This window comes from Etheostoma spectabile, chromosome 4, assembly GCF_008692095.1.
Source record: "Etheostoma spectabile isolate EspeVRDwgs_2016 chromosome 4, UIUC_Espe_1.0, whole genome shotgun sequence".
In the NCBI taxonomy this organism is placed as follows: domain Eukaryota; kingdom Metazoa; phylum Chordata; class Actinopteri; order Perciformes; family Percidae; genus Etheostoma; species Etheostoma spectabile.
The window spans coordinates 17168003-17193101 of record NC_045736.1 but is presented as its reverse complement, the minus strand read 5'-3'; the positions used below and the strand labels follow the sequence as shown (position 1 = coordinate 17193101).

Below are 25099 nucleotides of genomic sequence, written 5' to 3'. Positions count from 1 at the left end.
TGAAATGACCTGTGATTGGCAAAAATCTCCAGTCATGGGCTAGATTTTCTAAAGCCTGAAAACAGAGCCAAGAAGGAGATGCAAAAGTATAGTTTTCTCTCAAACCACTTGAATTACAATATGCTGAATGATTATTATGGAAGTTTTGCCCAACAATTCCATTAACAAACTGCCTAACCATAAACGGAATTTGACATCCGAGCCAGAGGGCAAAAAAACCAAAAAGCGTCATTGTAGCAGCTGAGACCTGTTCTACCGCTTGAGGAACACAGCACGATCACATATGGACAAAACAAAAATGTTTATTTTTAAAACAAGATTTTAAATTACATTGTAACAATTTGCCCTAGTCGCTGCATGGCTGTCTTACAATAGACAGACGGTGGGGGAATGCCCTGACACTTAAATTTATTTAAAATGTAGCCTGACAGTGAACAATCAGTGTTTGACCTACAGTCTGTTGAGATGCCTCTTCAAACGCAGAAACGAATCGCAATCACACCATAAAACGTTAAGAAAAAAGATCCGTATTTTGCCATATTTTAATTTTTTACTTTTTTTGAAAAAAGTAATCCACGGCAATCAATAGATCCAGAGAAAGGGTCACGGTGTATCACTACGCCCATCACATTCACCAGCCAGCTCCAGACAGGTGAATGTGGCCTCTCCACTTTGCTGTTCAAACAAAGCGGAATAAAACGTATACAAGTTCAAATCTACACAAAACTCTAAGCTGACCTCAAATTCATATACATGGCATTTAGGAAACCTCTATTGCAATGTTGGCACGGCAACATGTCCCCCCAGCCCTGCACAAATGTGTATGTGCATAACCCAGCTGTAAGAAATACTTTGACATATGGGTTCATTTAAATGAAGGCAGTGACCTCAGAGCTGCTCACTGGTTGTTTGATACTGTTAGTTATTAATTAGTGCGCTGGCCTATTTATCAAAGAAGTATTCTACACAAATGTTTGAATCAGTGGTGAAAAAGTAAATTGCCTCTTGCATTAATGAGCACTGCTCTCTGCCTAAAGATGGCGGAAAACAGCTGCTATACTACCACCTTACAGCTACAACATTTACTTAAAATTGGCACTATTCGTGAGCAGTACATCTCAGCCAGCATATGAAAACAGTTATTTATTGTCTCTGGGGCTCTGGAGGGAGCTTTCCAAAGTGCAGAGAAACATTGGACCAAATAGTATGAGCCTCAATATAATACACCTCTGCATTTATGTCTTGAGAAAGTTCCTTGTGACCAAAACGATGCAGGTGACAAGTGTGCGAGATCTTTGGGGGAATTAATTCCTTGCACCACAAAGGAGAACAAGCAAGTGATGCGCATGTTGCTTTCTATTCACTTCCTCAATAATATACAGCCGTCTGTTGTTTGCTTTGTTCCATTGCCATCTAACCTCAGCTTATTCTGACCTCAGCTTGTGATCATTTAGAGCCCTGGCCTCAGGCACTGGTCACTAGCAGAGTAAAGTAAAGCTTCCGTAAGCTTGTTGATCAATAGCAGTATGGCTCTCCTGGTAAAATCATACGTGGTGTCTCATCAAAACAAGAAGAAAAACTTCCTCTACAAATGTCTTCCTGACATTGTAATGATGCTGTTACCTTCTGAAGATTCATCTTGTGTTTGTTTTAGGCCACCTTTCTGCTTAATGTTTCACTCTGTGCTCTTAAACATGATGAAATTGGTCATGGAGGAAAGAGATTGGGTTTCTAAAGGAGATACCAAGTCCGTACACATTAAACAAGGCTAACTTAGTTTTCTGGGCATGTTTCTTTGCAGGTCTAGGTAAAAGTATCCCAAAGCAATATACACATTCTCTTCAAATGCTTCTTCTTCTTCCTTCTCCTCATTCTACTTTTGTAATAGAACCCCTATTAATATACTTTTCATGGGCTGGGAGGGAATTAGTGGCTAGAACCACATGTGCTTGTCATTGGTGGTTTTGGTGTGCAGTCAATGCTGGGTGTGATTTCTGTGTTGGAGTTGACATTTAATAGAGGTATTGGTAGGAATGCTGATACTGTCAAATGCTGTGATACTGCTGTTAAGTAGCCAGGTACCCTTTTATCAGCCAGTAAAGCTTTCTTTTTTAACATTAGTTAACTAAAGGAATCTGTGTTGGTGCTGGCAGTCCACCATCAACGGGTGCAGTGGTTGTTGTTGATATCACAACTACGCAGATTTACAAGCCCAGTTTGGAAAATTAACAAATAAAGCACATGTTAGAAAACGCTGTAATACTGTTAAGACAAAATCAAGGATAAAAGGATAGGATTAATATCTAGTAAGCAGTCTGCAGTATAGCTGGGTGAAGACCTTTTGCTTTTTATTTTTTGTTTAAATGAAAACTTCTGAATTTAATAATTTTTTTCATTGTCATACTAAATATGCAAACAACAAATGACGACCTTGAATGACCTCTCTACTGAGCACAAAATCCATGCACACGCATGTGCATGTGCATATTTAAAACCCCCGCTCAATTAAAGGTATAATATGAAGTGTTTTTACTAAGAAAACAATGTAAAGACTAATACAAAAGTAATTCCTCTCCATTATCACTGACTTACTAAAAGTGTGCGGCAGTGTCTTTATCTGCAGAGACACTGCCTTTTGGGCCCCACGTGGGTGTGTAACCCCCAGCCAATAACGGCGTTCAGATTGTGCAGCCCGTTCTCATCCCCAGCTACCGCCACTTTGTCACGCCTCTTAGTGTCTCACGCCGATGGACAAGTTTAACTGACACACACAGAAACAGACGGGATAAAGGTTTGCATTTACACAAAATCCGGGAATGCCACACCTTTCCGCCGAGGTGTGTATATTTGTGCTTTAGAAGATATCTGCCGTTAAAAAAATCAGAAAAATAAAATTGTTTTCCTCTTATTCGCAGCTTGTTCTGCTCTTACTCTCTTCATTCAGTCTCTAGCTTGCTCGACCACCGCTGCTCTCTTTCTCTCTGAGCTGGGGAGAAGGGGCTAACTTTGAACTCTGTACCATCTACATGTTACCTTTAAAACTCAATGCAGCAGAATTTGTATGATATGTGTAGTTCTGGGTACTAGGGTTAAAAAGTAGTACAAAGATATGATAAAGCTGCTATAAATTATAGTTTTATAATAACAATGTATCAAATGACAGGGGTTGCATGAACCTACAGAGAATTATCACTTGAAGCTGCAGCTTGGCTTTATGGTGCTTTCTAGTCAGCTTTAGCTCATTATTTAGCTGTTTGGATCACAACTTTACTGTTTTTTTTACTCTGCTAGTGTTTTTTTCAGGAGCAGGAGGCAGCTGTTTCAAGCAACAACAAAAATACATATTTACCTCAGGTGTTGGCAGAGACCAAAACCAGAGCTAAAAGAGCGTGAAACACGACTCGAAACTATTGGATGTGTAAATAAGCAACTGTTTGCCAACATGTTCTGTTGACTACATCAATTTAAGAGGATATGTTACTGAGTGTTGAAAACCTATTGTATTTATTACAGGTTTTAAGCATTTTGAAAATATATTTTTAGACAAAATAGGTTTCAAAGAGACTTTTAAAGCCCAATAAGGTAACTAACCACAAGACAGAATTTTTCAGAATCTGGTTCTGGCTAAATGGCTCCATGTCACTGCAACAAATTATAGATGACCAACACTTCATAAAATCTAAAGAACTTGTGGGAGGATTTAAGCCACATAATAAGATGGACTCAAAGACTCAAATTCCAACAGAACCTACATTTTACTGCAGTTCATTGTCTAAAGATCATCACAGCTCCAAGCCATGTTCCAAAGGTTTCTGACAATAATAATGATAATTGTTTTTATTGTTATTTTCAAACTCCATTTCACAGAGTGCTACAAAAAATGAAAACATAAAAACAACATATTTTACAAAATAACAAATAAAGCCAATTTGGTGTATAAAAAATTAGAAAAGAAAAGAACAATTTTAAAGAATAAAACACTGTTCAAGAAGGTTCAATCAAATAAAATCAGGTAAGGCTCTCCAATAAAAGTATGTTTTAAGAAGGGAGTGACTTAAAAGAGATCACTGACTCAGCTGACCTGATATCCTCAGGCAGATGAATAAATCACTGAATACATTTTTGGAATCGATTCATAATATTTCAATTTTGAATCGGTAGAGCTTAAATCGCAATTCAATCGCAATCAATTTTTTTACACACCCCTAGTGCAAGGCCACAAAGAGCCTTTAAAGTGATCAGTAAAATCTATTCTAAAATATACTGGACAGCTGAGTTCTGCACAGTGGAGTCAATTTACAGATTTATGGTTCAAACCAGTAAAAAGGCTGTTGCAATAATCCAGGCGTGATGAGATAAAAGCATGTAAAATATTCTGTGTCTTTAAAAGTTAACATGGGTTGTATTTTTTATATTTTATATACCAGTTGTGTGGTATGCTGCTCAAACCTCAAGTTACTGCCAAACCAGATGCCAAGATTCCTTGCTACAGACTTGATGTTTTCCAAGGTTGTCCAATAAGAGAGACAGTTGCTGCTCTTCATGAATATCGATGTACTACATATTTATGTTAAACATTTTCAACTGTAATTTGTAGTGCCCAGAGCCTGTTACATTACTCAGCTCTAGAGCCACACATCGACCTCTCCTTCATTGAATGTGCCTCTGTTATTATTACTCAACACTTTCAACACTGTGGATATTTTGTTTATTCTGCCTCATTTGTTGCTCTATTTTAGGAGCTTTGTGTAATTCCAGTTGCCTCAAGTGTTCTATGTTGTTGCAGCAGGTTTTAAAAGCTGTTTATGTACTTTATGTAATAATGATGTAACAAATTGAATTTTTGTTGCTCCTGAAATATCCTTTCATAGAATTATGATGAGTCAACAAAGCTGATTAGTTACCATTGCTAACATTTCAAGGCTTAATCTCGACCACAGTCTGAGATTTTACTCTTACCCTGCTGTTGATTAGTTAATTGGTGTAATCCGTGTTTTTTTGTTTTCTTGAAAAGATGTAAGTGTAGAAAAGAGTTGGACTAATCTGAGTTGCTTTCCCAAGGTGTGAAATTCTCAGGCATGGACCTTGCATGGCATTGCCTTCTTAATGGTGTTGGTTGCAGGGTGAGGGCACCTTTTTATTCATTTAGTGCATCTTGAAACAATATTTAGTAGAGATATTAATGTGTTTTTGTTAAATGATGCACGTTTTCATAATTTGTGTTTTAATCCATGCACAGGTAATGGCTTTTTTTGTTGCAACATCACTGCTTACCTCTGTGAGATACACACACACACACACACACACACACGGTTGTAATCACTTACTGCATTACACTGTAGGGAAATTTAAAGCAGAATTGCAATTTTTGTAAGGCCAACACTGAAATTTAACTTCAATTTTAATTAAAATCGATCTACACCAAATCTGTCATTCTTTGTAGCAAAGAATTTCTGCTCATATTCATGCTGCTTACCTCTGTGAGACACACACACACACACACACACACACACACACACACACACACACACACACCACACACCCTCACCCTCACCCTCTCTCTCTCTCTCTCTGTTTAGTTAGTTTGTGTTGTGTGACAGTCAGCCTGTGTTGTTTATCCACAGGATAACGCACTGGGCCAAACGTATTGAGCAGGAGATTGACAGAGTCTTTCAGCACATCACTGGAGCTCAGCAGTTGAAAGGGGTGAGTGTGTAGCCTTCTTTTTATAGTACACAGGTCTATCTTATCATAGTGCTGCATAAACACAAGAATAAGTTTAGGAGCTATAGCTAAATACTGTAGGTGAATAAAACAATACAATAATTACAGTCTGCCTTTCAAAAAACACTTTGTTTCTTTTTTCATGACTCCCTGTAAAGATATAAGCAGCCAAAAACACAATGTTTTTATTTTCCATAAAACTCTATTAGCTTTTATATTCATCAGTTTTCATTTCATTCATCAGGTCGTAGCTGAATTTTGTGCATTGCGTGCAATAATTATCAATCTTGCCCACATTGCACGATTCATACAAATCCAAAGAGCTACCTGAACACACGCCTACACTGGTTGAATATAGACTATCTGGTGTAATGTGTCATAAAGTCATGAGTTTAAAAACACCTACATTCATGCATACTAATTCAAGTCTTTCACAAGCCTGTAATGTCTGTTATTTTTTACTAGTGGAACAATTCAGACTTATATTAATGGTTGTATTACTTTGTATAAATGCACCGATATCTTTCATCAAACTCTCACACTCTAAATGGTTCAGGAATTGTTGTGTAGGAAATAAATTAGAGCTGAAACGATGCGTTGATTATTAGATAAGTCAATTGACAGAAAATAAATCAGGAACTATTTTGATAATCAATTAATCGTTTTATCTTTACTCAAGTTTCTGCGAGCAAAAGTTGCCAATATGCACCAATTTTTAAACATAGCCACGCTGTGAAATACAGAGAGAGTTTTGTGGAGCTGATAGTCATAATTAGCTTTGCAATAACTCATTTGATAATGGCTTGAATGTAATGGACGTTCATTATTATAAAAAAAGTTATGCACTAAAGCTTTAAGTAGGCCTGCCTTGTTGCACGATCCAAATTTACTTAAAAACTTGCCACTTTCAGCATGTAGCTTGCTAGTTGAAGGAATTTTGTGAACGGCAATGCACAGAGAGGGGAAGGTGACATTCAGCGTGCCAGATGTCATACTTTATCTTGGAAATGTACTTCTGTTGATCCAGACTAATACTTATCTAATGCACCGACTATTGCACTTCATGTAAATGTCCAATTTGCTGTTTTCCTGATTTATGACAGTGATTTGGTTTCTTGCGTAGTCGGGGCCTGAAATTAACAATTGAAGGTGAATTTAGCAATTGGCGGGTAACATTATCAATCTACCTGCCACATTGGTAGGTTGCCAATGAGAATTGAATGATTCATTAAGTTTGTTTTGCAACTGTTGTTCTTTTACATTTCAACAAAGTCCGTCATTTCGTTGGATTTTAGCTTCAAATGTGGCGGCACATTACTGGGGTAAAGGGGCCATGAGCACTAGTCAAAGAAAAGTAAAAGAAGATGTTTTAATACAAAGTGGGCAATTGGCGGCAACGGCAAGGTTCGTTAAGGGCTGAATTATGACAGGAGTGCAGAACAAATGCACTGCAGAGACTGCTGTGTACGTATATGGCTCAGAGAAAGCGAAGTCAAATCCTTTTGTAATCAAGACTTAAAACTTAACATTAGAAGCAATTATGGACCACAAGTCATCAAAAAGCCACCTACACACGATAAGTTGGAAACTATTAAAGACTGCGCTTCCAAAGGAGACCGCTGCGGTCAAGGCACTGATGTCCATGAAAGCAGCACAGTTGAAGAGGATGCGATTGCTGTTTCGGAACGTTCATGTGATTCCTGTTTTTCACCTTTTTATGAGGCAAAAAAAACTGGCTGGTAAAGGATTTTTAAATCCACCTGCCAGAGTGGCTGGTCGTCAAAAAAGTTACCTTCAGGCCCTGTTGGAAATCCATTGCATGCTTAAACTCATTAAAATATCCACCATTTACCTATCATGTCCAATAAGTTTTAAGGTTATTTCACATCCTTCCTCTAACAGGTGGCTGGGAATAAAGGGTTGTCCCTAAGAAAGCAAATGCCAAAAAACAGGACCAAAGTTCATCTGTAGGGGGCAAGAGAGACTGCTCGGTGAAGATGTGTGGGGGCGTTCCCTCAGCAGTGAGCAGTGGCACGTGTCCTATCTGTTTGTGTCACAGCAGAGCAGATGGTCTGCCTGCAGCCTGCAGTAATGCCTTGATGTGAGACTCACTTGTTCATTGAGTCCTCATTAATCCCTCCATGCTCCAGAAACAATCTGGATCTGTTAAAGAAATCGTTCCTCTTTGCCCGGAAAGCTTAGTACAATCTTCTCTTGTCGAGGAAATGCTTGTAATTTAAATGAAATGTCATTTTCAATTCCTCAACCAATAAAAATACCTGATTTTTTTCATTTGCAGATTGATGACCTTTCTAACACCGCTCTGCTCTAAATCATTTTTGTGAACCACTTAGACTGCTTGGCTGCAATTTGGCATTTTTTTATTCTAAAGAAAGCTAACATGATTATCTGGAGGTTGGGAGAAATATGTTGTTAGTGTCTGCATGCTAACATGCTGATGCTAAGCTGGTATAATGTTTGCCCTGTTTACCATCTTAGTTTAGCCAGTTAGCATGTGATAATTAATACTAAGACAAAGTATAGCTGAGTATGATGGTAATGTTATTATTTTTGCATATATTAGGTTATTAATGATGATACTACATGACAAGTCATGGAATCACCAAGTAATTGCAATTTATCTTGAAGGGAAAGTGGATATGTGTACCAAATTACATCGCAATCCACCAAATTTTCAAGACTTTTCACTCAAAACTACAAATGTCAGCCACATGATGGCATTGGAGGAAAAGTCAATAGGCTTTTGACCTTGAATGTCTACAACAAATCCCATGGCAACCCCTCCAGTAGATGTTGACATATTTTACTGGGTAATACCATAGAGTTTAAAGAAAGTATATGGTAGTACATGGTAATACATATGTTCACCTACTGGTTGGACCAGCTAAAAAAAATCTTACGTTTTTCACTTTTGACTTAATTTCATTCAAAATGTACAGATATACAATGAAGAAAGACGACGGTTTAGTCTGGTGAAGAATCAGCCTCGGAAGATTGTGGAGAAGGCGGCCTCAGATATAGAGAAACTCCTGGCTAAGAAACGCAAAGCACTCGATGTAAGTACATGTTTCTGAGAAATATGACAACTGACTGTTGCTATTTTATCTGTTTTTAACTGTAAATGTTTTTTTTATGCTAATTTAATTTTAAAGTTATTTTTAACATGCCATGCCCCTTTACTGAGATTTGTGCAAGATAGAGTTTATGGCTCTGCAACATCAGTATCTCTATCTGTGTATTGATAAAACCATGGCACTGTCCGTGGTGCTGAAGTAGCTAACAGATTTGTGTTTGTGACTTTTTCTCCCTCCTTTTTGTCAGTTTGGTCTTGGATCTATAATATTCTTTAACCTTTGTAGCTAATTTTATTAATAAATACAGAACCAAGAGTCGTTATGGGGCGGTTCACTAGTTGCGGATGAACGACTCTGTTAAAATTGAACAAATCACTTACTGGCTATAGGGTTTGCAAATTTAGAATAATAAGCATTGATAGAAAAGCAATTGATTGACAGCATCCCTGATATTGTCTGAGCTCTCCTGTAGCACAAAGTGTAGGGTTACCTTATAGCAGAAGCCAGTAAACCCAGTTCTGTCTTACTCTCAGCACCATGTTTCATAGTGTTCCTCCTACTTTGATTAGATAAATCAGATTTGTCATTGTTGCTCCTCTAATGTGAGTGTTTCTCTGTTTTCAACATGTAGAGGTTAGCCAGTGAAGCAGAGCGGCTCCAGCGGGAGCATCAGTGGCGGGATGGAATCAAGGTAAACTCTTAAATAACACTTGTCGTTAAAATAATGCATTTGTAAATTTGGATCTGAGTGGCAATTTATATTACATGTACTATAGTCAGCATTACTGAGAGCCTTTGATACACAGCACAGTGCTGTACTTGATCAGTATTATCGACAACCCTTGATAATGCTTTTTCTCAAACACGCAAACCCAAGAACTTCCATAGTCCATATTTTCTGTGATTTTTTTTCCCCATCATTTTCATGATTTTTTAAATTTTCATAATTTCCTCAGATAGTGGAAACGCTACGCACTCAAATTTAACCAGTGATGTAAATTCAGACCAGATGGGTTTGATGTCTCTGAGCGTTGGGACAACTTGAAAAAGACAGAACATTTACACCAGTCAGCTGAGCAGATCCCTGAGCACTTAGCTGGGTGAAACAGATGACTGAGTTCTATTGAGCCCTAAACACATTGGCATTCCACTTTTCCACTTGGTCGGCTTCATTTGGCCAACATAATAAGATGCGGTTAACCCCAACCTCTCACATAGCCTCTCACATGCTTTTTTGAGGCGCTGAATCCTTCTGTCATTTTAAAAGACACATGGTTTTGCATATTTTAGCTCATTTCTTAAAAATGTTGAGACATTTCAACAGTCAACCATTTTCCAAAGCACACCACCAGCTTTAAGATGGATTTCCTACCTTTTTCAGTATCTCCTTGATATGATCAGTGCCCAGTAGGTACGGTATGAAAATCAACCTAAAATCTTTTTACAAATGTTTTTCTGGCTAAAGAAGATTGATAGCATTCTCATGGCTGTATGCAAAATATGAAGCTACAGCAGCCGGTTAGTGTAGTTTAGCATCAGGACTGGAAACCGCTAGCCTGGCTCTGTTCATAGGTAACAACATTTGTTTACTAGCACCCCTAAAAGCTCACATATTACTCCATATTACAAAAGTCACTGCATATGACCAAGAAATATTCCTGCATTAACACACCATAAAACCATTGTTGTTTTGTTTCCTTTGGACGGAGCCAGCCTAGCTTCTTTCAGTCCTTACGCTTAGCTTAGCTAACCATTTTTATGGCTGGAGCTGTATTGATCTTCTCATCTACCTTTCAGCTGTTACATTTTCAGAGTAAAGGTTTTTTATGATGACAGAAAAGCTGATTCCAAAAAGGATCTAAGAAATATTATAAGTAAAAATGTTTCCCTGCAATTCTTATCTCAGAACACATAAACCATTTACCACAGTGATTAACCAGTGATGTTGATCAGTAGATTACACTTTTATTTTGTTTTTTTGTACAGGAAGAAGATTGTAAAGTGCTTCCAGTTATTGCAGTTAGCTTAAATAGATAAATAAAAAACTGCAAATACTCACAAACCTTTTTCTGCTATTTTCTTTAAGTCATACAATGATCCTAATCGAGAATAGTTAGCTCAACTGTCAGTTTTGTTTTATTTGTAACTCAGTTGGGAACAAGACAGGGGTCAGTGGTTTGGTAATGCAGTAAGAGTCAGTGTCTCCCTTTCTTTTCATTATGTCAAGAGTCATTTGGATTCAAGCATTCTGAGATTGCCAAAGATTCCTGCCCCCAAATTGTTCTTTATCAACAGGTGAAACATTTTCCAGAGGATTAAAACACTGCTAACAGGATAAGGTCTAAAGAAGCTGAGCTATCAGGAGGAGTTAACATGGAGGATGAGCAATGTCACTTCTCTGGACTGTCTTATAAAAACAGAGGCTGATAATGGCTAGATGTTTTAAGCGCTGTACTCCTCTGAGGATGGGAGATTCATATTACTAACAGCAAGAAGACAAATAGCTGACAGAGAGAGATTTGGTATATTTAGTTGAAATGTAATATAAGCTAAGGCACTCTTCAGAGATAATATTTGGTAATCAGAACAGTCCAAAATAGGAGCATATCAGTAGATGCCATGCTTATTCTGAAGTATGTACGGTCTCTTCAGAAACTAAGACTAACAGATGGCAATGTCCTACCCAAGCCTTACAGCCTGTCCACACATAATGTCACAGTAGTGAACAGGAAACAATAGCAAACATTTGGTGGTTACAACTTCAAAAATGCAAGGATTTGAATGTTTTTTTTGGTTTTTATCATAGTAAACCAAACATTGTTAAATACTTATTTTGAACTTATTATTATGGAACTTATTTTGTGGTGACTTTTGATGGACATTTATCATGAGTGTTGCCATTTTACGGTTGGAACGATTCATTAATTCCTCCAAATTGACCTTGTCAGTCCCATCATTTATGTGAGGTTTACGCATTAATTGTCAATCAGCACTAGACCTTAAGTGATGATGCATGGTTTTAACTCCTATTTGAGTGTTGCTACGGTCATCCAAGCAATTTCAGTACTTTATTGTGACTAGAAGCCTAATGTATGTTACTTATAGGTTATGAGCTCATAGTCTCCGTTTTAAAGAATAAAGACACAGATTTCACTGATTTGATGTGTAACTATGCTGTAATGAACCATAACATCACACCTTTTAGAATTAGAATAAAATGCATTTTGCAACCTGGACTTTTCAAAGCAAAAACTTCTACATTCCTTAAGTGCATCATAGAATTTGACTGCAACTATTTAAATTACATGTTTTTGTTTACTCTTTGTAAACAGCCTGGCTTGTCCTAAAAAAAAGATGTGCATTGCGTTCATGAGAGAAAGGCAGATACATTTAAGTATAACAATGCCGTTTTGTGCCTGATGATTCATCAAAACAATCTTCATTTGCTACCTTATTTAAGTAGCTTCCATGTGTCTGGAGGTTGACTTGACGTGTACAAATGTACTGTGCGTATGACTACTAGTCCTCATGTTGTTTCATGGTTGCCAACATTGCAGCCTCCTCATATCTGCTTTTGTTTCTCCTAGGAGCTTGACATGGCTTATTATGACTCCAAGGCTGAGCTGGATTATGTGAGTATGGGACAAAGGAACAGATTTGTCTGCTTTGTTTGTATTTACTGAGGCCATTTCACAGAAGCACGATGATTAGATGTGTCTGGTTTAAATAAATAGACTTTAAAAAATTGGCAAAATGCAATTAGATTGTCACATAATAGTGCTGGTGAAAAGATGAAGGTAAACGTGACATGCATGCTTTCTGATGTTCTCATAGTATTCCATGGATGGAGAAGGAGAGGTGGAAAATCCTTCACACATCAAGCTGGAGTTTGTTTATGATCCAAACTTCAAAAACAATGTCAACTATTCCTACACAGCTGTTCAGATTCCCACTGATATTTATAAAGGAGGCAAGTGAAGTTCTGATTAAATAATGTATTACTCAGCAGCATGGAAATATGTCATATGCTTGTGATTAAATTTGATTTATTTTACATATTTTAAGGAGCACATCTAAGAACTTTAACTCTTTTCCCCATCAGCTCCAGTCATTTTAAATGAGTTGAACTGGACACAGGCGCTCGAGAAAGTGTTCATGGAGAACAGTCAGGAGGATCCGTCACTGCTGTGGCAGGCGTTCGGGAGTGCAACGGGTGTCACTCGCTACTACCCAGGTAGCTTTTAACAACCATCCCTGTGCTTCCTAACCTGATGATGTTGAATATGAAGGGTGTAGGGACATTTTAAATGGATTAAACAAGGGCTTACTCATATTTCCATAAACAGTATGAGGGAAACATCTTCTCATTTTTTCAGCTTCACCTTGGAAAGCCCCCGATAAAATCGACTTGTATGACGTCAGGAGGAGACCCTGGTACAGTAGTGCTGCCTAAAACATCTTTTCATGCCAGACTATCGCAGGTGCAGTAGATTTACAGGCTTGACGTAGTGCATTCTCTCTTTTTCTTTGTCACAGGTACATCCAGGGAGCCTCATCCCCCAAAGATATGGTCATTCTTGTTGATGTGTAAGTAATTAATTACGTTTAAAAAAGTTTCTTTGGTTCAGTAATTGGCTTACATGTGGCTTTTTGCTAGCATACTGTAGGTATGCTAGCAAAAAGTACATGTGTGTTGCTTCTACTATTGCTATGTACCTGCAAATAAAAAAATAAAAAACTGTCCCTTGCTTTGCAGTTTTAAATAATTAACTGGTGTTGAAATCCATCTTGAAAGTTTTCCTCAGCCTTCCTTGCACTTCTTTCTCACTCAAAATTGAAGTGAAGAGACCATCTGAAGTGTTATTGCACATAAGTGAGCAGCTTCTTGGTGCTTCTGGTCCTACAGGCCAGCAACATTAGAGAGAGAGAGCGAGAGAAGCCAGACTGAATTGTAGTGAAAAAACAGTGCACCTGGCACTGACTCTGCACTAAAAGAAGCTGAGAGTGCAGATCATATTGCTTATCATGTGTAACAGCCTAAAGGTCAGGTTGGGGATGATTCAGACTCAAGAACAAAGTTAAAATGATTTGTACAAGATGTTGTTTTGTAGTCTATAAGTGGAGAAATGACCAAACAAACAATTTAATGAGACATGAGATTTGGTATTTAAGGGAATAGTTTTACATTTTGAGAAAACAAGCTAGGATCAGGCAGAATTAGCTAAGCTGCAGAGTCTCCAGGAAGTCACTGTCCCCAGCTAAGAAAAGGTCAGGCACATAACCCCCCCCCCCCCCATAAAATAGCAACACGTTGTTGTTTTTACAGTTCAGTTTTGGTACAGTTCAGTTTTGGTACAGATTGTAAAGAATTGCTTTAAGCTCAAACATGATCAACCAAGTTTTGCTTCCTGTTTCTATGGTAGATCAGGTAGTAAAGTGTGTTTTGCTCTTTGTAGTCAAACTCATAGTACAGCAGCCTATTGTCACTGTACTGTCTCCATGGTTACTATGCATTGTGGCGGTAATTTGTGGTAACTTGGAACTCTTTGCCAGGTTAATCCTATTATTGAGTTGAATGAAAAATACTTTATGAACTCATGAAGGACCTTTCATCAACATAGTTCATCACATCAAGATAGTCACTGAGGCAGCCATTTTCTGTGGACATTTTCTAAACTTGTTGTTTTTATTATTAGAATTCTATAGCATTTTTCACCTTAATAAACTATAGGCCAAAAAATCATTTGCTCTACATTAAGTCATGGAGACAGTGTTTAGGGACATCAGGGTATAGTTACTAAATAGTGTTTGTCCATATTTGCAATTTATTTATTTATTTGATTAGGACAATCCACATTTATCAACATGTCTGTAAACGTGCCAGTTGGCTAATATTCAACTGTAGTCCTAGTTACCTAGCATGCATATCTTTATGGTGGGAAAAGACCAGAGCACCCAGAGGAAACCGATGCAAACACGGGGAGAACAGAACCAGAACCTTCTTGCCGTGAGGCAGAAGTTCTAACCACCGTGCTGCCGTTATATTGTCACTGGGGTTGTAATACGTTTTTTTAGTGCTTGCAGTTTTAGCAATGCTGCTACAAATTTTGCTTAGGAAAAAGTTAGTGTGTTCCTCTGTGAGCTGCAAGACACGGGAGATGGAAAGACATACAGATAGCCACTGAAAAGTTTTTTTTAATGCTGATTGAAAATCTGAAGGATGTGTAAAGTTCTCAGTACTATTAAAGACTTTAGTCGGACATTTAGAGGGTGAGAGGGTGCATTGTAATTGAAGCAGGTACTTGGAAAGTACTTATTAAAATAGACATTTCAGGGTTTTTAAAAAAGAATCTATTTAAGCAAATGAGCAAATACTCTGCTAAACTCAAAAACAAGCTGCATAATTTTGTAGACATTGGACAATTATGTTGTTTCTTGTGTGTGCCTTTATCCCTGTGTATGTATGTGAGCATGTGGTTGGGATGATACTTGTGTGTTTCCCTAGGAGCGGCAGTGTCAGTGGACTCACTCTGAAACTCATCAAAGCATCAGTGATGGAAATGCTGGACACTTTGTCTGATGATGACTATGTCAACGTGGCCAGGGTTAGTTTCTGCTACACTCTGACTCTTCATCACTGATACTCTATCATTTCCCATCCCTCTAGCTTTGTTTACTTGTTTGCTTCACTTCAGTCTGTACATATTAGGCCCAAACTGTCTGCTGCTGTGTTTCAGTTTAACGAAAAGGCAGAGGCCGTGGTTCCCTGCTTTAAACATCTCGTCCAGGCTAACGTGCGCAACAAAAAGATCTTCAAGGACGCAGTGCAGCAGATGCAGGCTAAAGGCACCACTGACTACAAGTCTGGATTTCATTTTGCTTTCAACCAGCTGTTAAATGTAAGTCACACATTTATTTACATCAATTTAGGATTATGTCAATACTAATGCCTCCACTCACTCATTATTATTTTACTGTATTGACCAAAACTACTGTTTACTCTCCTTCCCTCCCCCAGAAGACAAATGTTCCTCGGGCCAACTGCAATAAAATAATCATGCTGTTCACTGATGGAGGAGAGGACAGAGCTCAGGATGTTTTCATGCAGTACAACTGGCCCAACAAAACGGTTTGTTTATTCTGATCATCTCTTCAGAGCTGACAACCTTTCAGTCACATCCAGCATTTTTGCATTGTGGTATTTGGTCATCCTCTGAAAACCTATGTTTAATTTTCTCCATTTATTCCTTCTAAGGTTCGAGTTTTCACCTTTTCTGTGGGTCAACACAACTATGATGTCACACCTTTACAGTGGATTGCATGTACCAATAAAGGTGAGCAGAAGTTTTAGTGGGATCCACTGATTTCATTTTATTCCCACATATCACATACTGTAGATCAGTAGTTTCCAGCCTTTTTTTTGTCCCATCAGCCCTCCACTGGTACCACCTGTTATGTTTCAAATAGGTTTTTATTAATGGATTATAATCTGGATGTTATTTGAAACTAATAATTATATAAAACTGGATATTCTTACTCCATTTTATTATACTATTAAATTGTCAATGTTTAGGTTTCTTTGATCAAGTTTGCATTCATTTGTTCCACTTGGAGTGGAAGAAGTTAGATGTTTTAACAATTTTTTAATTACTTAACAGTTTCAAAAGTTCATTCATTACTTTTAGCTAACTATTTCAACTTCTCTGTTTGCTACCTAGTTTTCACACTGAGGTTAATGGACATCTTACTGGTTATTGAATTTACTGAAGACCAGCTTAAAATCAATTTGTAATACTATATGGCTGTTTATTTTCCTCAGTGAAATGTGTGGATATATGTTTTAATCATATCGCAATTGCTGTTTTTTTATTGAGTTTGGTTAATTTGCTTTCGACATACCCCCTTGCAGAAGTCTTAAAAAGATACTATAGGTTTTCAGAAGTTAAGACTATAGTCTGTAGTTCACTAGCAAGTACCACACTATAAGAATTATCAAAAGGTAGGACGCCATTCTCAACTGGCATTAACATCCGTCCTGAGTGATCGGATCACAAGTGGACAGCTCCAAGTACAGTGCAGGTGAAAACTCTTTTAGGACGCATTGACATCAGATCCCAAAAAACACATTTGAAAGGTGGTTTAGTCTGCATGTGTCCACATTCTAGAAGTGAACTGAGTGGTCAGTGCAGCTGCTGTGAAACGGTTTCAATTCCAATGAATTCTTAACAAACAAAGCCCCCGTTATTTTGGAAGTTAAATGCTTTTATTATAAGCAGGAAAATCTGGAAATGTTGGGTCTTCATCAGCCGTAATGTAACGCAACTCCTAAGCAAACATTAAACGTAAAATAAAGCAGTTAATATAAACTAAACTTCAAACCACAGAGATTCCTTTAGAAGCTACAAACGTACTAAGAGCTGAACACACTGAGACTTTTAAAAACATCTTTATTCTCCTGCACAGGTCCTGCCGCCCGTTAATAGACATCCATGTCGGCACTCTTTTATGTACAGTCTATGGTAGGCACTCAGACAGTGGACAGCGCTTTTTAATTTTTCACTTTGAAAGTTACAACTGGCATTATATACACACACAACCAGCCTAAATGCGAACAGAAATTATGTAGGCTACGTGTTTATTTGCATACAGAGCAGGGAAGTGAGTTTCGATCATAAGTGGTCACTGAGGACGCATTTGGATACACATTCTACCAACAGGTGAAAACACACTCACCTAGAGCTGTCCACTTGTTATTGGATCACTCAGGACAGATGTTAAATCCAGGTAAAAACAGGCCCTAATTTTAGAGTCCTTCTTGTCCTGTGTCCAAACAGGATCATTGTTGTTGGACTTTGTGTAAAGCATCAACAGTAAATTAAGTATTTTTAGCTAAGCAGATACTCTTTAAATTCAGTGCTATAAAAGCCCTACTTCATTCTTTAAAAGACTTGTCTACTGTATATTTATTAATAAATGCTGAGACTGAGGAACAAATAAATAAATTACTGAGCCTAATGTAAAGTGCACTTAGCTTGCTAATGTGTTTGCCTTTCACATCTGTGAGCAGACCAGTGTTGGTTGTCATAAGGCTCTGTTTGCTCACTCAGAGATCCCTTTTACTCGTACAGATCAGACATCATTGTCTTGGTGTCAAGACCGGGACTCTGGATTTTATTTCAAGACCACAACTGCAGGGATATCACTTAATTGCCTGTGTTTCGTCTGATTTATGTGTTAACATCATGACTGTGATTGACGGTAAAACTTCCTGCTTCAAATGCAACCAATAACTTGACTCATTTCTAATTTGAAATGTGTAACTGTTAACCCTCGTTCCCCACCCACTTAACATGCAATCCCAAGAAAGTGAATGCGGTAGACCAGAGAAGAAGCTCTGGCTGTCTGGGAGATGTCAGCCAAATCCTCTGTAATACAATTTGCCTTCCTAAACCATAAGGGGTTTATTTCTAACTAAAGGAAAACAAATATTTTCTATGCATATTAGCTAGTTGTGTCTATTCTATATGTTTTCAGTTAGTGTTTTTTATGGGAATGTGGATCTTTCAGATCAATTTGAGGAGTGCCTATGGTTAGCGTTGTCCACATTTTATCATGTCATGCAGTGTGGAACTCCCATTGGTCTGGTCTTGGTCTTGACTCGGTCTTAACCCCTCAAAGTCTTGGTCTTGTCTCAGTCTCAGTAATGACTTGGTCTTAAGTAAGTAAGTTATTAGTCAATAAATCGATTAGTCAGTCAACATAGAATTAACTGCTGCTATTTTAATAACTGAGAAATTAAATACATTTTTAAAGTAATGACAAATGTTTGATGGAAGACCAGGTAAAAAACTCTTGTCAAGTTGATAAATGAGACAAGCAAATTCTCCTTCTGAATAGCTTCAAATATTCAATTCAATACAAAACATTATCAACTTCCAGCTTATTCCATCTTAACTGTTGGGTTGCTTTTCCTTGTCATATATTATTTTAAACTAATTATATTTGGGTTTTGGACTGTTAATTGGACAAAACAAGACATTTAAAGACACTACCGTCATTTCTGACATTGTTTAGCATAATTTATATCAAATAGTTAGCTGAGTTATTAAGAAAATAATTAGCTGAGTAATTGATAATATATGTAATCATTAGTTGCAGCCACATTGCAATGAAATAGGATGAGAAAGATCTTATTTAAGAAAAAAACTTTAACAATAAATCCTTTTTTATGAAGCAGATTCTAATAAGGTTTCAAGTTGGACAGGAGCTTTACTTTGAACTCTTGACTTCACTGTGCAAATACAGATACAACAGTTTTAAAGCTCAGTGGTATTCCTCTCTAAGCTTCCTATCTGTGGGAGTTAAGTGGCTGAGTCACTGGTCGAGTAACATCTAGTAAAATCTGGAATATTTATGAGCACCACTCGTGTGTTTTTTCGGAAAGCATTGCTCACACATGCTCTTTCTCTGTCTTTTTTTCTGTTGCTTGCCAGGTTACTATTTTGAGATCCGTTCCATCTGTGCTATAAGGATTAACACCCAGGTGGGTTTGTCTAGTGCCTCTGAAACAGCTGATCCCTGTTCACTGTTTTGAATTCTCCTTGTGGTGCTCACACACTCTATAAAAACATCTACTCCCATTTGTTTGCAGACCCATTCTCCCTAAACCTGATGTTGTTGGTTGTTTTAAAGCTGCAGCCGGTCACATATCTCTTTTGTTTTGTCAGGAGTACCTCGACGTGCTGGGTCGCCCCATGGTTCTGGCAGGCAGCGATGCCAAACAGGTTCAGTGGACCAATGTGTATCAGGATGCTTTGGTGAGACTGCATGACCTTGTTGGCTGTACTGTATGTGATCAAATACTGTATAGTAAATACATCAACCATACTGTACATGCTGAATAAATACAATCATATCATATATGATTTGGGACTTTTTCTTTGGACTGTAGGGTCTTGGCATGGTAGTAACTGGGACTTTGCCTGTATTTAATCTCACAATGGATGGAAACTCACAGGTAACATAACTAGTTATTATAAGAAAGGTTATGTGTATTTTAAGGTTGCATGTTGCAGGTTACGGTTGTTTTTTTCAAAAGTAGAATTTAGCTCTGTTGTGTAAAATCATAGAATACTAAATGACCACATTTAAATGAATAGTTTTTGGGAAATGAGATCGATACAACTTTCATGACTGTATGGTAAATATGAAGCTACTGCTAGGAGAGGGTAAGCTTAGCTTAGCATAACAACTGGAAACGGGGAAACGGCTAGCCTCGCTCTGTCCCTAGGTAACAAAATCCACCTACCAGCTTCTCTAGCTCACCATTTAAACTTGTTATCTCTTCTTATCTTATCTTTGTTCATTTTTATCTTTTTTTGGTTAAGCCCATACAAAAACTGAAGTGTAAATACGACTGTCTGGTGTTATGTTGGGATATGTGTGTATCTTGACTATGTCTTGGCCAGGTGCAGTCATTTCTTACCAGATAGATACGAGGTATCAATCGTCTCATCTAATTTTAAGCAAGAAAACAAATAAGCATATTTCCCAAAATGTCAAACTCTTCCTTTAACCTTCTGTATGTGTTTTGTCCGAGCAGAATCAGCTGATATTAGGTGTCATGGGAGTTGACGTGCATCTAGACGAGATAAAGCGGCTAACACCACGGTACAATGTATGTGCACCACATTAACACCATTATTAGTCATATTTTTCTTTATTTATACTTGTGATGGCGAATATAGACTGACACATCACTGCTATTCCTTGCTTTTATTATTTCCTTAACAGCTTGGCGCCAATGGATACATATTTGCCATTGATCCAAATGGATATCTTCTCCTTCACCCTAATCTTCAGCCAAAGGTGGGGTATATTTAGCTTACCTTTTTTTTTTTTTTTTTTTTTTTTTTTTTTTTTTCAGTTTTATTGCGGGTTGCAGGGAAGAGAAGACATGTTAAGAATACAGGCCCTTTGGGGTTTCAAATTCTGATTGTTTATATATACTTGAGATAATTATGATGCTGGTATACCTGTTCTACATTTGATGTTAATGTAAATGGATTTGTCTTGCCCAACTCCTCTCAGCCGGTAAACCTCCCTGAGCCTGTGACGCTGGACTTCCTGGATGCAGAGGTGGAGGACAGCAATAAAGAGGAGGTGAGCACTTAGTGGAAAGTGGAACTGAAAGGTTTCTGGTTTCAAGCATTTTCTGTTCCTTGTTGTTGTTGTTGTTGCTGCTGCTGTTGTTCAAAGTTCTTACCGGGCCAGTGAACATCTATCTGTCTCAGGACAATCTGCCTACCAGGTAGCTGAAAGCCCCACTTAACATGTTTTCATTACATGTTTGTGACTGAAATTTTTTTTTCTAGATCCGGCGACAAATGATTGATGGAAGACCAGGTGAATTGCAGGTCAAAACTCTTGTCAAGTCGATTGATGAGGCAAGTAAATTCATCTTCTGATTAGCTTCAAATATTTATTTAATCTGACTTTTATAGCCGTCCACCCTTGTTTTCAGTCTGTTTGGTGGAATAGCTAAAAGGTTTTGATCAGCTGATGTTTGGGTTCTGGCTGGGTGGTAGTGGGATAATAGTAAGTTTCAACTTTCACCATGTATATATTTCCAAATAACTGTTTTAAAGGCCCAATTCTTATTTTATTACGATATAATTATTTTGACCATCAGTCTCACATTGCCAGACCTATCTCCACAGCGCTATGATCTGGCTGAATAACTGTTCACACAATACAGTAACGTGAGTTATTTATGTTAGCTGGTTACAAGGTTAAACGTAATTTGCTCTTACCAGGGTATCACTGTCTGTACGTTGTCCACAGCAATTCCCACCAATCAGTCCCAAAACGTCCCAGTTAGATAGTAAATGCCATAAACATATTGTTAGTAAATCTTTACAATCATTCACCAAAAGAACTAAACAGACCTGCCTTATTGTATGATCCACATATTCTTCAAAACTTGCTTATTTCAGCTCGAAGTTTGTAGTTGTTTCCCAAAGCGAAGGAAGTGGCTTTATCTTGTAAATGTACATAGTTAAGGACAATGGTCAATTTTAGTGGTGATTAGGCCTTAAAGTGCTCATATTATGCTTTTTGGGATTTTTCTCTTTCTGTTACTTATCCATTTTGTGCACATTATGAGTTTACTAAGGGATAAAGCCCAAAGTCCACCCCAGAGGGACTTTCCATCTCCAACAGAAAACACTGTTCACAAACTGTTCCAAACAGCTCTATTGTAGTCCAGCCTTTACCTTCGTGACGAATGTGCGTCACTTTGTAACACACGTTAAAATGCTCGCCTAGCTGCTAGCAATGCACGCCCTAATACTCTACTTCTCTCTGGGTAGTGTCCTTACCTAGGTACTGTGCCTGTGCGACTCCCAACAAAGATGGAATAGAAGTGTGATACCTCACTCTGTAGCTAAAACAGAGAGCTCCACACACAGGATGAAAAGAGGAGCTGCAGCAATATGCTGTTTGATAAAAATATGGTGTCTTTTGAAAGTTAAATCATGTAAAACTATTCTGACAAAACCTCTAAATACAATTATAAACCTGATAATGAGCATAATGTAAGCTCTTTATAATCGAGCTCTCTGAGGATTGTGGTCTAAGTAGTATACTTCTGCATCCTTATCCAAACACCTCACAAAAACTGTATTGCACACATGTTACATAAAGTAAAATGGGTAAACTGTAGCCTGTTTAGTTTGGGTGTTCTCAAGTGTCTCCTCTACCTAGCAATACATTGATGAGGTGTACAGAAGTTACACCTGGACTCCCATCAACGGCACCGATTACAGGTGAGCAGTTACAATAAAATTATAAATTACAGATAAAAGCTAACCAGCTGTGGTCCAATGAGGACTACACACATTCACTCTCTCTCTGTCTCTCTCTCTGTCTCTCTCTCTCTCTCTCTCTCTCTCTCTCTCTCTCTTCTCTCTCTCTCTCTCTCTCTCTCTCCTCTCTCCTCTCTCTCTCTCTCTCTCTCTCTTTCTCTCTCACCACCTGCAGTCTTGGTCTGGTATTACCCCCCTACAATGAATACTTCATCCAGGCAGACCTGAGTGATGTGATGCTCCAGCTCCAGTGTGAGTCCAGGGAGGCAGAACTTTCAAGATGCAATGTTTATTAAGATTAATGTAACAAAGAAGAAATGTAAAAAAACTTACATCCCCCTCTGCCTCTGTTACAGATATGCAGTCGCTGCTGCCCAGCTCCTTTGAATCCTCAGGACATGTGTTTTTGGCTCCAAGGTTCCAAAGCTCCAACTACCATTTCTCTTTTTCTCCTGATTTCTCAATCTGTTAGTAAAGGGAAAGTTCTTATTAATTCTGTCCTCGGTTTCTCCAGGGAATACTGCAAACGTCTGCATCTTTCTGACAACAACACCCAGTTTTTGCAGAACTTCCTGACGCTCATGCTGGACATTTCCCCAGAATCTGATGAGTGTGAGTGTGTTAACAGCATTTAATAGTTTGTGAGATCTGCCTCTGCTGCAGATACACTGATGAGATAATATACTTGTTGTTTTTGGTCTCAGGTGACCAAGGCCTCATCCACAACCTGATTTTGGATTCTAGGATTATCGGGCAGCTGGCCTCTCGTGTTTGGAAGAACAAGGACTTGAATTCGTGAGTCAACTTGTTCTTGCTTCACACACGATTCTCACACGCCATTCACCAAAAAAAAAACATTGTGCAAATAAACTGCAATATTCTTTAATGGTAATACAGTGAAACACACAGAGTTGGCTAAGTAAATATTAATTGTTACAGGTACGGCTTCCTGGCTGTATTTGCATCCACTGATGGAGGTATAACACGTGTTTTTCCCAACATGTGAGTAAGATTAATGCACTAAACTAAAGCAGATAAATACAAAGTAATAGTACACAGATATTCTGTCTGTAAACTGTTTTCAGAAAACATTTAATGATTTGTGTTGTGTTTCTACAGAGCTGCTGAGCTTTGGGATGAGGATCCTGAACCTTTCAATTCAAATTATTACAGAAGGAGCCTTGACAACAAGGCTACATGTTCAGAGCTCCATCGAGATCCGGTAAGTAACTGTGGAAACACAGCTTGAAATGGCTACTATCAAAATTTTTACAAAAACAATTAATCAAAAGACTGTGTGTATGTGAATGGGGTCACTCATTGTGATGAACCCACAGAGAATCATCACCAATCTCTGCAGTTTACTTAAACTTTACTGTTTTGGTTAACTGTGATTGTTTACATCGACAGCAGGAAGCTGTTTTCACGCAAAAAGCTCTAAAAACCCTCTGTACACTAACTGCTCAGCACCACTGACAAACAAAGTTAGAAGCTAGCTGCTGAACATAGATGAGCATTTAGCAGCTAACGAGCCAAATATCATCTCTGCAATTGGTGGAGACCAAAAAAGTGAAAGTCAGACTTGCGTCTGCCAGGTGACCAGGAACATGACTTTAAATGAATTATAATGTTTCTCTGTAACTGCTAAGCAACTGTTTCACCACAACTGTAATGATTGGTCAGTGTTGTGTTCACAGCTTGTCTCTGCTGCCAAAATTCAAATCTATAATGCAAGTTTAATGTATACGAGTTCAGTTCATTGAAAGAGACTTAGCTGTAAATGTTTAGTGATTTAAGCAAGCTGGATTTGGGGCAAGCATGTGGGACCAAATAGTCTCAAAGTTTCATTTGGCAAACTATCTCCGGTGTCATCATGTCTTTAAACTGAGACAGGGGTCATGGTTGTGAAATGATAAATTCAGCATTCATACGTGTGACATTAGACTGTAACCTCACATCAGTTTTAAAAATCACATTTTGTTTGTGAACAGCGTTGGACGACCCTGTAGGTGCAGAAAACGGAACCGTTGGAATTCTGGTTAGTTCGGCTGTAGAGGTTAATTTAGGGGGAAAACTGCTCAAACCTTCAGGTAAGAAAAATATGTGGCAAACTTAATATACTATCCTGTGTCATGTGTGGGATTCCCAGGAATGCTCTTTATCACTCAGATATTTCAGATGCCTCTGTTTTGTTTTCTGTTTCTTGTCCTCTTCTTCTTCTTTTGCTCTGGTCCTGTGGATGTTGTCACTCAGTGGTCGGAGTGAAGCTGGACTTGGAGGCATGGGTGGACAAGTTTAAGATCCTGGCCAGCAATGTGTCAGACACTCGACAGGGGTCACACAAGGTACAGCACGGTGCCAGTAATAACGAATAATCACTCATTACATACTTAATTGAATTTACTGTAAAAACAT

At 38.1% G+C, this 25099-nt stretch overlaps 1 protein-coding gene across 1 annotated transcript in view; it reads left to right on the top strand.

Annotated features, from left to right (window-relative positions):
• The window catches only part of LOC116687866 (voltage-dependent calcium channel subunit alpha-2/delta-2-like), a 45416-nt gene that overhangs the window by 10451 nt on the left and 9866 nt on the right, over window positions 1-25099 (top strand). Inside the window, 29 exon segments of the mRNA XM_032513554.1 lie at window positions 5625-5706; window positions 8685-8801; window positions 9451-9510; window positions 12407-12451; window positions 12654-12789; window positions 12922-13053; window positions 13196-13253; window positions 13356-13406; window positions 15325-15424; window positions 15557-15718; window positions 15838-15948; window positions 16075-16153; window positions 19313-19362; window positions 19547-19636; window positions 19771-19836; window positions 20422-20496; window positions 20613-20687; window positions 20910-20981; window positions 21194-21265; window positions 22584-22645; window positions 22860-22936; window positions 23041-23101; window positions 23199-23296; window positions 23389-23479; window positions 23624-23686; window positions 23804-23871; window positions 23874-23906; window positions 24676-24774; window positions 24938-25029. Coding sequence (XP_032369445.1) covers window positions 5625-5706; window positions 8685-8801; window positions 9451-9510; window positions 12407-12451; window positions 12654-12789; window positions 12922-13053; window positions 13196-13253; window positions 13356-13406; window positions 15325-15424; window positions 15557-15718; window positions 15838-15948; window positions 16075-16153; window positions 19313-19362; window positions 19547-19636; window positions 19771-19836; window positions 20422-20496; window positions 20613-20687; window positions 20910-20981; window positions 21194-21265; window positions 22584-22645; window positions 22860-22936; window positions 23041-23101; window positions 23199-23296; window positions 23389-23479; window positions 23624-23686; window positions 23804-23871; window positions 23874-23906; window positions 24676-24774; window positions 24938-25029 — 2377 coding nt within the window.